The 12,861-nt window shown below is 41.2% G+C and overlaps 1 protein-coding gene across 1 annotated transcript; it reads right to left on the bottom strand.

Annotated features, from left to right (window-relative positions):
• Positions 1-2,700: 2,700 nt before the first annotated feature.
• On the bottom strand, positions 2,701-9,192 carry LOC108041271 (5-hydroxytryptamine receptor 1B). Its single transcript, XM_017119154.2, has 5 exons — positions 8,625-9,192; positions 7,683-7,785; positions 6,958-7,083; positions 4,829-5,006; positions 2,701-4,038 (listed from the first exon to the last, which is right to left on the bottom strand). The coding sequence occupies exons 1-5, from the start codon at positions 9,052-9,054 to the stop codon at positions 3,148-3,150; spliced, it is 1,728 nt and encodes a 575-aa protein (XP_016974643.1). The 5' UTR covers positions 9,055-9,192; the 3' UTR covers positions 2,701-3,147.
• Between the last annotated feature and the right edge of the window lie 3,669 nt (positions 9,193-12,861).

Genomic DNA, 12,861 nt, shown 5'->3' with positions numbered 1-12,861 from the left:
CGATATCAGCCAACAAAGCGGCGAAAAGGTAAGGACTCAACCGAAACAAGTAAAAACGAGGTGTGCGATGGGAGGGTATGAAACAGAAGAGTATCACAAAATATGGTGCATATTTAAGGTTGTTTCTTTTGGATAACATTAAAAAAATCAAGACTGAGTTCCTGTTAAAATTAATTTGCGAAATGTTGTTAACAAATATTTATAGGATCCAACACTTTAAAATAAACTTTGATATCCTTACCACACCTTCTAAACTGGAATTAAATGAGCTCCATAAATAATAGCCTTTGATTAATTTCAGTTTTAAAGTCATTTTTTTTAATAAATAATTAATAGAGTATTTCGAACTTGATGATGGTATGATAAAATCTTCACAGAGTAACAGTTCAATATCTAGTAATTATTTAAGTGGATTAGGACCCCATCGATCATTTAACATAATTAATTTATAGGTATCTACAAAATGGGACCCGAAGTACATTCTATTCACTTCAGCCACACATCCTCGAATACAATACACCCCAGTTTTTCAGCAAGTACGGGCCATAAAAAGCCAAATTTACGGAACGGCGTTTTGAGTACGGAGTTTTCGGGCTGTTGACAGGCGGCATTAAGGGAGACCGTTTCCGCTGAGCTCGACTCGAAAGTGAAATGCGACAGCGAAATGTGTTGCAATTCATTAGAGAGCAGGAGGATGGCAACCACCCCCCGCCCCCAGCCCCAGCCACGCCCCCATCCTGTCATGCTTTTATATTAGTCACATGTGTGTGCCGTCGGCATTGTGAATTGAGGGGGAAGAGGGGGAGGGGTTTGAGGCTCCCTGGTTATATGTAATTATGATGACCGCATATTTTTTCACGCCTTATTTCCAGCTAAATTAATGTTACGCCACCGTAGTCCCAGCTGGAAACCGGAGTCACAGCCGTAGTCCAAAGCCGTAGCTGATTCAGCGTTTCTTTTGCTTCCGTCCTCTTGGCCGTAAACAACTTAGTGGCGGCCACCGGGTTACCACTTCCAATAATAAATCACAAAAAAAATGAAGTCAAGGCTGCGCTGCAAAGTGCGCTACTCCCCCAAACACTCCCCTTCTGTCCAATAAATAAAGACTTATCCACGGGTACGGCTAAGCTTTTATCACCCGAACTGCGGACTGCAGTTCAGACATTGAAATACTTAAAGATACTTATCAAAAGGGGGATATAAATGGGCGTGGTGCAGAGCCAGCCACCCTTTTTTAATTTTCTTTTAAAAGATTATTTGGGAAATCCCTAAAGACCAAATTCGTTGGCTGCCTTATTTTTCCAATAACTAGCAGTACAAGTACTTTTAAATATATATAAAAAAAATGTCTCTATGTGTATAGTGTTTTTTCATTGACATTTTTCTTTCATGTATCGCACAGAACACTTACTAACTTTATTTTGAACAAAAATACGTGTTCAGAAATTTGTCAATAAAACTTTTGTGTGACAATTCATAGCTGACTGCACAAAAACCACCGCTGTGAGTTGTGGGCATATTTTATATTTTTGGCATAGTCACCTCCCCATCTCTACCTTTTCCTTCACAATAAAACTGCCTTTAAATTGAACTTAAATTTTTTATTACTCGAACTCTTTCGGCTGGCCGATTTGTCCTTACAGAGATCCATTCCAAGTGAACATTTATAAAGTACATACACATTTAGGGTACAAGTATAATACAACTATACAAATTAGTTTGGCTAAAATGCTTAACGAGCGTGTGTAGTGTGAGTGGACAAAGGAGGTCGCAGGATCTGGAGGCCTTTTAAAATCCCAGCAGGCTCAAGTGCAGCTTCAAGTCCTCCCCGGTTTTAGTTACAGTTTCACTTTCGCTTTCGCATGTGCGCCGTGCGATTGCCTAAACATTAAATGGGTTGGCCGGACACTGTGTACGTGTACCGTGCCTGCGGGGCTAGGCCGCTCTTGACCGGACTTGGCCAACAAAGGATACGCCAGAAATGTCGTTGGCAGCTCCAGATCCTGCACACTGCACACTACACACAAACTAGACACTAGACGCACACAACAAAGGCATGGGGATGGGGATGAGGCAACAGGAGCCTCGTCACCATCATCAGCATCCTCCTCATCCTGACGGTCAACAGTTGCCGTCAGGCAACAAAGACTCGCAAATACTATAATTTGTCTTTTGTTTCGTTTCGTTCCTCGCACAATCAACGCTCACGCACACACACGAATATACTATATTGGATTGGGGTCTGGCATAGGAAAGAAACTCGACTTCCGGCCAAGTCCACTGGGTCTTAAAGATACTGCCATGAAGTGACCTTAAATCTACTGCCATGAAGTGGCCTTAAAGCCACTGCTCAGCAAGAGGCTTTCGAAGCCTCAAAGGGTATCTTTCTGGCTTAACAAGGCAGTCATCTTCGATTCAATATTGACTGAAAGTATCTGAGTTTTAGTAGCTGCGTTTGGCATGGTACAAGTGTAACACAAAACTAAGATCTTCGAAAAATCAACACTAGTTGAGAAACTCAATGCATTAAGGTACTAGCCAAGATTTCGTTAAAAGGTCACAGAATGGCTTTAGTTTGCTTAAATATTACTTTCAGTTTTCGGCGGCGAAGACTTAGTTATCAATGATTGTTATTTGTTTTTTTTTTTTTGGGAAAATAAAAGCTTACTTTATAATCATTAAATTTTTGGCCTATATTTAATTGTTATTAAACCATTTCATATTAAGTTAAATAAAAAAGAACAAAGCTTACGAACAAACTGAATTCAATCTTAATATTTTGAATAAAAAGTAATTAATTGTTTTTCCATAATAATTACTCTAAATACATTATTTTATTGGCATTTCTTCTCCATTCATTTGTAAAATAAGGCATTGAAATGTGACTTTTATTAGCATTTCTGAGAGACGCAAAGAAGTCAGACCAAAAGCCTTCTGCAATTACATTTCCCAGTGATCTGAGCCCAGGTCCTAAAACTTTCTTGAATCTTTTGTGAGAAGTTGAAAGTTTGTGAAGCGGCAAAAGGGAAAGGGTGAAAGATATGCCTGAGATATTTCCTGTAAGTAGCCCACCCACCAAACTGAGCTTCGATTGTGCGACTAGTGACTGTGACACCCTCAAGTGCTCCATGATCCAGCACCTGGGAACTAGCCACGGAACATGGCCAGGTGGTTGGGCGGACGCTTCTGCTTGCAGATGGGCCGGCAGGTGAGTCGCCAGAAGGCGGTGCGAAAGTCCGGGTTGTAGAAGGCGTAGATGAAGGGGTTGATGGCGCAGTTGACCCAGCCAATCCAGGTGAAGCCGAACATGAGGTCCTGGAGGACGGCGGGTGGCGGCAGGAAGGGTATCAGCAGATAATAGACGAAGAAGGGCAGCCAGCAAGCAATTAGGCCGCCCATCACAATTGTCAGGGTCTTGGCGGTCTTGCTATCACGTTTCGTGGTCGACACTCGCATCGGCATCCGATGATGGTGGTTGTGATGGTTCTGGGAGCCATGATGATGATGCTGATGGCCATGTGGCAGGTCAAAGGATCGCTGTTGCTGCTGCTGCTGCTGCTGCTTCTGCTGTGAGTGGGTTTCCGCCTCCAGTTTATCGGTGGCCTCCAGTGCGGAGGCGGCACCCAGGCAGGTGTCCGTGAAGGAGGCCTCCGTGCCCACGTAGTGCATTCCCGAGGGCGTGGAGTGCATGCAGGGTCCGCCGTACTTGCAGCTAATTGCCGAGCAGTGGATGAGCGAGGAGAGACGCGACACCTCGACCAGCTCGTAAAAAGTGGGCTGGTGCTTGAACGTCAGCGTTTTGTCCGCCACCGGGACTCCGGCTGTCGTGGAGGAGCACTTGGGGCACTTGACTGACGGCTGGTGTCCCTTGGTCATGTTCGTGGCAGCGGCGGTGGTGCTGGATGGGTCGTGCAGCGAGTTGAATCTCCAGCGGGACTTCCTGTTCGGCAGCCACTTGGTTGGCGTGCAGTGATAGTGCTCCGACTCGGAGATGAAGTTGTCCCCGTCCACATCGTAGTCTGCCGTGCGCTCCGAGTTCTGGTGGAAATAATGGAAAAGAATGTAGAAGCACTGACAAAAAAGGAACGAATAATTTAGATTGCATGTCTGGGAATAGAGACTGTTTGCTTTAATTACTTATTCCCATTTTTCTCATTTCTCTTTAGGCTTACATTTTGAAGGAAAACTTTAGCGGCTTTAATGTTCACTTTGGAGCAAATGAGTCTTAAATGTATAAAAATATAAATATAAGCTATGTTTGATTTGTTGAAATGCAACTTCATTAGGATTACATTTTGAGTACTAACAAAAATGAATTTAAAATTAAGTATAACTTTTTAAGACATTTGTATAATTGGTTTAATTGTAATAAAATATGTTAAGCGAACTCTTTTTGTAGCCGAAACTTTACTTCATTTAAGGCCAAAACTTCAATTTGTTTTCTATGCCTGATAATAACAATAAAAATAAACAAAATATTGTATCTATATATAAAATAATGTAATGATTTTTTATCATAGCACAACGCTAAGATATCACTTTCAATTCTTAGCGATAAGAACTTTAAGTTCAAGGGTATATTTGTGATAAAATGGGACTACAAATTAATGCTGATACTCTAAATTGATAAGTGTTTAATCCTGCTTGAAGATGTACATTTAAGGGCTTAAACAATCTGGGATAAAGTTCTTGGTGCCCGACGCCAGATAAAGGTATTTTCCCAGTGCATGACAAGTTAGTCGGCGTGGTTAGTTGGCTGGATGGTGTGACATGATAAATTTCAGGAGACATTTCAACGAACGGAGGGGTAGATAGTGATGGAGCTTACCGCATCGCGCACAATGCGCTGCCGCCGTGATGTGAGCACATAGCCAATCTTAACGTAGACGTACAGCATCACGGTGAGGGGGATGAAGAATGATCCCATTGCCGAAAAGACCACGTAGCCCTTGTTCTGGTTGTAGCGGCAGTCCACGAACTCCGCCTGATGCCTGCCCGCCTCGTACCTGTGAATGGCAAATTGAATTCCAGTTCGAATCGCATGTGGTTCTTGGTAGTAGGATGTGGGATGTACAATGTTGGTGGTTCGGTGGGCTCTGCAGTTGTGATTGCGGTCGGGACTGCGGTTATGGTACTGGGTACTGGGGACTTTTGGGAATGACAACGGGCTGAGTTAAGCAAGGTGAAATTCGAATTCAAATCCTAAGCCAGAGCCAGTCGGAGTCCCTTCTGCAATCCTTTTATTTATGCACATCTCCTCGTGATGGTCATTCAGCCAACACAAATCGGAGCTGACTTTAAATCAATATACCTGAGGAACAGTTTTCAAGATAACGAAGTGAAGCGGCGGGTTTTGGTCTACCCTAGCCAACTGGATCAACCAACTATGGTGGAATGACGGGCACTTTGGGGATATGAATGACAAATAGGTAAAATGTCGCCCACAATGGAATTTTCCCGGGGCTGTAATACTATTGTCGCAGCAATGAATTATCCGTTGGTGACCGTAAATGTTTGTCACCATAAAAGCATTGTTGCCCGCTAATTATATGTACTGATAGCAAAATTATCCTGACCAAAATAGAAATATTTTTTTTTGTCTATTGTTATGCAGGCATGTCATATTTTCCAAACTAATTAAAAAAATTGTATGGAAAATAACCAGGTATAAATCACTTTGCAAAAATTAAAAAAGTTATGTTTACATACCACAGATTTGTTTAGTAAGCAAACAAAACCGAAGTTAGTTTTAAATTATAAATTTTCCTATCAGCAAGTTTTAAATAAAATAAATTAAAAGTTCAATTTTCAATTAAATTTCATGCAACCAAACCGGTGACCTCTAAAACATTTGCCTCACTTCATTTGCAAACTTTTTTTATTAAACTATTCGGCTTAAAGAACTGAAATATTGAAAGCGGCAACATCTGCTGCTCGTTATAATTGCGATTTTCCCCCAGCACAAATTTTCGAAATTTTCCAATGCCCTGCAGCTGTGGCTTTAATTCGGCCTCAGCCCGTTCTAATGTGCCCTCTAAGCCATGTTTTAGGGGGCTACAACTAAGCCATGGCCAGGAGCATTGAGGACATGCTGACTTTGTGGTGTGTGTGTGTGTGTGTGTGTGAGTGAGTGTGAGTGAGTGCTGGTTAATTTGGGCGCCTGGAAGTATGCAACAGCCAAGTGTGCGGCTTTCGGTTGCGAGTTTGTGAATGTGTGAGTAGGTGAAAACAAAGCAAATGCGCCGCAGCAAACAAAGTCATTAACAACTCATTAAAACTTCAATGTAATGGGTGCAGGACAACAGCAAAAACTTGCGCAATTACGTAATGTTTTTTAGGCGCAGCTGGAGGCACAAAAATAAATAAACGTATGTGTTTCGGGACCTTTCGCAACACATTATCTATAGTGGGCCAAAAAAACAAAAAGATATAAGACAGAAGCTACAAAAGGCCACGCAAAATTTGTCACGCCTCCGGAAGCGAAAAGTAGTGAAAACGAAAGCCGTACACTAAAAATAAACATGAATTTAAATGAACACAAACTTATGAAATTATATTAACATTACTTGGATAAATGTTACTTGTTCCAACGTTATAAAAAAGGAATTTGAAAATTCTTTTTCCATGGTTTTTAGTTGATTCTTACTGTTAAGGATATTATTAGGTATTATTTAAAATGGATTTCTTAGATATAATTGACTATCAAGCTTTGAACATCGATTCTAAATGAATGTATTTTGTTTTTAATCATAAATTTATAGAAATTCATAAGACACAGCCGAATACGTTTTTTATATCGCTTTTAGTGAATTTATTTTACTTTTAATCCTTATGAATACATGTAAACTTAATTTCTAAATGAAGGCTCTAAAAAGCAATGGTAAATAATAATGGGATGCCAAATCGATCATGATTTAAAATAATATTTGTTTTCTGTGCAGATGGAGCCTTACTTACCAGCCCAAATAGGGCGGACACGTGATTGACAGGGCCGTTATCCACACGACGAGTATCATGAGCAGGGCCAGCCGCTTGGAGCGCCGCTTCTTGGAGTACGTCAATGGTTGTGTGACGGCGAGATACCTGCGAAATAAAAAAGCCAGGCCAATAAACGCAACTGAAAGGGCCAGAGAAATACTGAAATAGTGAAAAAACAAAAGCCAAACGGACATATTGTTCGCAAAGCCGCCGGCGGCTTTCTGGCCGGGCCAAAAGGCAAACACAACGCAGTTGGTGTCATTGCAGGTCCATGGTCCTCGGTCCTCGGTCCTCGGTCCTGCGGCTCAGCTGGATCAGCTCAACTCGGTGTGTTGGAGCCGGAGCCACAACACAAAACTTGGAAATGCCATTAAAATGTAATTGAAACTTCCAACAAAAGCAATGAAGAGTGGGAAGTAGGAACTGGGGAGCCCAACCCCAGCCGTGTCAGCCCAACCCAATCCTTGCCATTGTGGCGTCGGACACTCAAAGGGTATGCACTGGCAATGGCCACGACAACGGTCATGGGGCAATAAAAACGTCAACAAATAAATTATTTTGCACAGTTTTTGCACCTTGCCTAGGTTCTCTGGCTAAGTCCTAAGGACTAAAGAGTGAGGAATGAGGACTGAGGACTGAGGACCACGGTCTATGGCCATAGCTATGACATCAACGACAAATTAAGAAATTAGTGGGCAACTCACCTGTCCAGACTGATGGCGCACAGGCTGAGGATGGAGCCGGTGCAGAGCAGGATGTCCAGCGAGATCCAAATGTCGCACAGTATCCAGCCGAAGCGCCAAGTGCCTGCGGAGTAAAAATATTTGTGGCCATGCTTCACCTGACTCGACTTGTGCACCTGGTCGGGATTAAGGGGCATTACACTGGCAGTTTGTTCAAGTAATATTACTCCAAATGGTTTCCTGGATGGTTAAAGTTATTATTACCCTTGTTGGGCTGCTGACATAAAGTCTTTACTTTTTTTATTCTTTGCCCTTATAATTATTTTCTGAAGATTTTTAATAGTAGAATAAAACTACCCATATTGAACAAGACCCTGATTTCTTAGAAAAATTAAACAAATTTAATTGAAACTAATATAAAAATAATAAATAACAATTAATGAGGTAAAAATGAGAATAAGGTAAAAAGACATTTTATTTGTCAAATTCTTTGATCACTTCACTACAAAATTCGGTTTGATCAAAATGCGGTTTGTGAGATTAAGATTTGGATCCAGATCTAAGCGGCATGTGCCCTACAACTTTTTTCCTTTTTTTAAACAACATTTATCGCAATAAAACCCATATAAAATATGTACAAATCAAGGCAATCAAAATTTCCTTCTTCAGAAAATGTATCAAATAAAGTTCTACGAAAATGAATAAAAAACTCTTACCAGAGACAAGATGTTTGCAAGCAAAAAGTTGTATATTTTTTGCAAATTTGAAATTGTATAATTTTGTATGGTATTATTTTGTTTGGAATCGAACAATTGTGCTCCCTGTTGATTTCGGCAAATGTTTACTATACGAACTTCCACCGGAGAGGTCCGAATAGTAAACACTTGCCGCGATTCCTCCTGCCTTGGGAGTGTAATGCCCCCACAAAGCCATAAATCTTCAGCCGTCGATGGGCAAGCTCACCTGTTATGTAGAGGACCACCGAGGGGGGCATCACGCACGTTCCGACCAGCCAATCGGTGATGGCCAGGTTCATCACGAAACAGTTGGTGACGGTTCGCAGGCGGCGTGTGGTCAGAACGGCGAGGATGACGAGTGTATTACCGACCACGGTGACAAGGATGATGACCAGGAAGACGGCCACCGCCAGTGACTTGGGCCACGCCATGCTGACCAGATAGGAGTTCATCGAGGGCACACCCACCTTGAGGGCTGTGCCGGCTCCATTAGACGTTGTTATTTCGCCTGTTGGAGCCGCAGTAGCTTGGATGAGGAGCACGGCGCCATCCGAGGAGCTGTTCCCAGTGGCCACAGTCAGTGCGGTGGACAGGAACCTGGAATACAGCCTCATGGCATTGGCATCCGGATGTTGCAAACCGCTTTCCAACGTCATTGCGGCGGATAACTCAGGCTCTAAGAGTGCAGCTTAGTCGAACCGCATTCGACATGAACAAATTGATCCTGCGTTGGCGAGAAGGTCACTTAATCAAATGGCTACACAAACTGGGCTGGGTTCGCGGCATGGTGGCGTCATTAGAAAAACGGTAGACGCATTGAGACCAGAGACCAGAGACCGGAGACCGGAGACCAGAACTGCATACAAATAATGGAATTGCCTGCGACCTTACACAATTTCCAATTACGGCCGGACGGCGGCCACATAAATTGCAATAAGTAAGCGTAATTGGCCTTGGACAGCACACGAAATACAACTGGGCGAAAGTAATTAGCGCCCATAAATTATGCCGCCGAACATGCATAGACCGAACGAGGAAAAAAAATTTAAATGATTTCCAATTAATATTGCCATTTACAATTCAATTTCGGACCAGCCGGCAAATAGTCTCGGGCGAAAAGCGTATTTTCAGCTGTTTTCGTATTGCTCTGTTTGGGATCGCTCGAAAGTTTTGGAAATAAATAAATCAGGCACATGTTCCCCCAGAGGAATTCCTACGCCTGAGGAATCAGAATCAGAATCGGAATCGGAATGGGAATCTCAGTGCTGGACGACCTTCGATCGGATGACACTACAGCCAGTCTCCGGCTCCCCATCTGAAGTCTGCTCGTCCACACCCGTAAGACAAACAGCTTGAGTACACACTCTGGCACCGAGAGTACGAGTACTCAGAACTGCATCTCTCGAATACGAGTATCTCTCACAATGCACGGCGAAAAATGGGGATCGTAATAGATATCGATCTACATATATAATTAATCAGAAATAAGATGTATTCCATTTTCCCATGGAACTGATTTATTAATAGAATTAAGCGATATCCCAATGAGATTAACATTTTATGACAAATTTTATATTAAGTATAAGTAGCTCATAAAATACCTAATTTGCGGTCCGAAATAACACTTTAATAGTGCTGGATTAAGGAACACCTCAAATACATAATAATATTACACGCTTAATTAAAATGGTATCACATAATATGTTATAAAGCTTGGGCTTATTTTAAACGAAAAGTCTCTTCACTGATCTTTTTATATCGCAAAATGTAAATTTTTTATTATATTCCTGTCCTTTAATACATCAGGAAAATGATTATGTGCTTCACTTATATCACTTTGACTGAAGTTATTGAGTTTGCAAATTATTCTGTAAGCATTTCGTGTTTTCTCATTTAAGATGGATTTTATTTTAGGCTTTTTTTTTTGAAACACATACTTGGTTTTCACTTTAAAATTCACCACTTTTTGTATATTGAAATTAAAAAAAAATTAAATTCACATTGTTTTCTGTGTACACTTGCATGTGCGTTGCTTTATAAATAGTTAAGTGATTAGTCTCTGACTTTCTCACAATGGGTTTTCGTCAGCATTGTAATGCCGCCATTTGTTACCCATCGATGGGTTATAGGTCACGGAATCGAACTGGAGTGCGGGGGTAGAGGGGTTTAAAGGTATAAGGCCTATAAGTTTTTTATGCACACGCACAGCAGCCGCTGCTGCTGTTGGCACGCGTTGATTACAAACTGACAGTTGGCTGTCGTTCGTCGGCCCTGTCCAACCTGAGATGCTGATGCTGGTGCGCCCACTTCCCCCATCGAAAACGCCGCCCACTTCCCCAACCACTGCCCCCCGCACCAAACGCTCTACGCGGTGCGGAATAGTCAACGTAGCGTATGCGCGATACTTTTTCTCAACTTTTTCTGTTGTTCTTCTTTTGTGTTGTCGATTAAAGTACACAAATGTCGGCAGGGCGAAAATTCTTTCAATGCCTTACATTTTTTATTTCTTTTGGCTCATACTTTTCGGATTTATTATTTGTTATACCCTGGTAGAGGGTGTTATCTTATGGATACCATAGAAATATGTCGATTTATTCAATTTAAAAGGAGTTTGTTTTTTAATGAAACAAGAAACTTTTTCCATTTCGCCCTTCTCGGTCGCCGCCAATTCATATTTCACCAGTATTAATTGAAAAGTTTGCGGTATATTTTGTTTTAATTTCTTCGGTGTCTATAGTTTAAAAAATAATAGAACAAGAAAATTCATTCCTCTCTATAATATCTACATAGAGTTATTCAGTTGAATAAAATAGTCTTAACGTCTCGCAATCTTACAATCCATAACATAGATTTGCAAGGGTACTTTCATTTCGGCATATGAATCTGATCTTTCGCTTATGTATTTTTTATTTATTTTGTTGCTATTGTTTTATCACGCCGCACACACATTTGCCACATTTGCTTGGGAAATATTTAGAAAATTCTGATATAAAATTAAAAAGGCATTTGGTTGAGGGAGGGGGGGCCGAACTGACTAATCGAAGTGCTGAACCCGCGGATTAAGTGCAAACATAAACGCAACTGGGGATATTAGATTTTCGCACGACTGTCTATGATTCATCAAAATGTTGGCGGTGCCATCCAGACAACGGGGACCAAAGTAATGGGTCATAAAAACAGAAAGGTGAATTGCGCAGAGGTAACAGCTGCCAGTGAACTCTGCAATGGGTGATTTGAGGTGGGGTGTGGGTGGTGGTAGGTGGGAAATGGGAAATGGTTGGCATAAAGCGTGGGCGGAGTTACTGGCAGCGCCTCATTAATATGCATTTCCCAATTAACCGGCGTATTTATTTGATTAGTTCGCGCCGGGTGAACAGGACAAGCCAATGTCAGATCACAGACTTGTTGCACACACAGCGACACAAACGCGACAATCTCATTAGTTTGGCTTTTGGCTGATAACATCTAGATAATTGATAAATTTATCAGTTGATTACGGCCAGATGTTGGTCGGACAAGAGATCACCAAAGATTTATACATATATATATATATAGATAATTATGTACACACTTTTCACACATTTAAAGTTTTGAATTTCACTTTCAGTCAATCCACAAATCCAGTGAATTCCCGACCTTCTCGGCTCTTGGCCTTTTTGGTTTTTCTGTGTTTGCGGCCAAACGCCAGGACGTTCCGTGAGCGACTGAAATGCTTGCGGGCCAAATAACGCATTTGGCTAATTTGCCAAACGCTTGCCGCTCGCCAACCGTCTGGCTTTCGCTTTCGTGTGCGTGCGACTGCTTCGCTGTTTGTGTACACAGAGGGCCCACTGTACAAGTCGTTCGCGTTAATTTCGCTTCTCTTTCTTTATCACTCTTTGCAAATGTATTAATTATGAATTTACTTTGTGCTTGCCAGGAGAATTCCAAAGGCTGCGCCACACTCGTCTGAATTAGCAGCCAGAAATTAGATGAGATGAACTGAGCTCAGTACGGAATTTGGGTTTCGTCACACATGGTTTTGCATATATGCAGATGGAAATAAATGTAATTCCTGTAATTGATAAGAACAGGGCTTGCGAGCTGAAAGAAATTGTCGTTATCAGTTCTATACTGTCATCTCAATTTCATCGTACACAGAGAAGAACATATTTAGTAAAAAAAATAACTGTAAATGTCATCAAAGATTTATTTATTTTTAGGTATAATTGGGTAATATTCAGAAGATAATGTATAAACATGATGAAATAATTTAAAATTTTATTTTTTACTTATACCATCAAAATAAGAAGATTGTTAGTCCTAAGATCTGAAGTCTACATTATTAACTTGTTTTTCACGTGCAAAAAAAAACATCCATTTTTTTAATGTAAAAGAAATAGAAACGTAAAAAAAAGATTTTTGTGATTTGAAATCTTTTAAGAAGATGACAAAAAGTATGCAATAAATATGTAACTCCGTTT

The sequence above is a fragment of the Drosophila rhopaloa genome, unplaced genomic scaffold, assembly GCF_018152115.1.
Source record: "Drosophila rhopaloa isolate 14029-0021.01 unplaced genomic scaffold, ASM1815211v1 contig_178, whole genome shotgun sequence".
In the NCBI taxonomy this organism is placed as follows: domain Eukaryota; kingdom Metazoa; phylum Arthropoda; class Insecta; order Diptera; family Drosophilidae; genus Drosophila; species Drosophila rhopaloa.
Note: the sequence above shows the minus strand (reverse complement) of the source record. Positions and strands in the feature narration are given on the sequence as shown.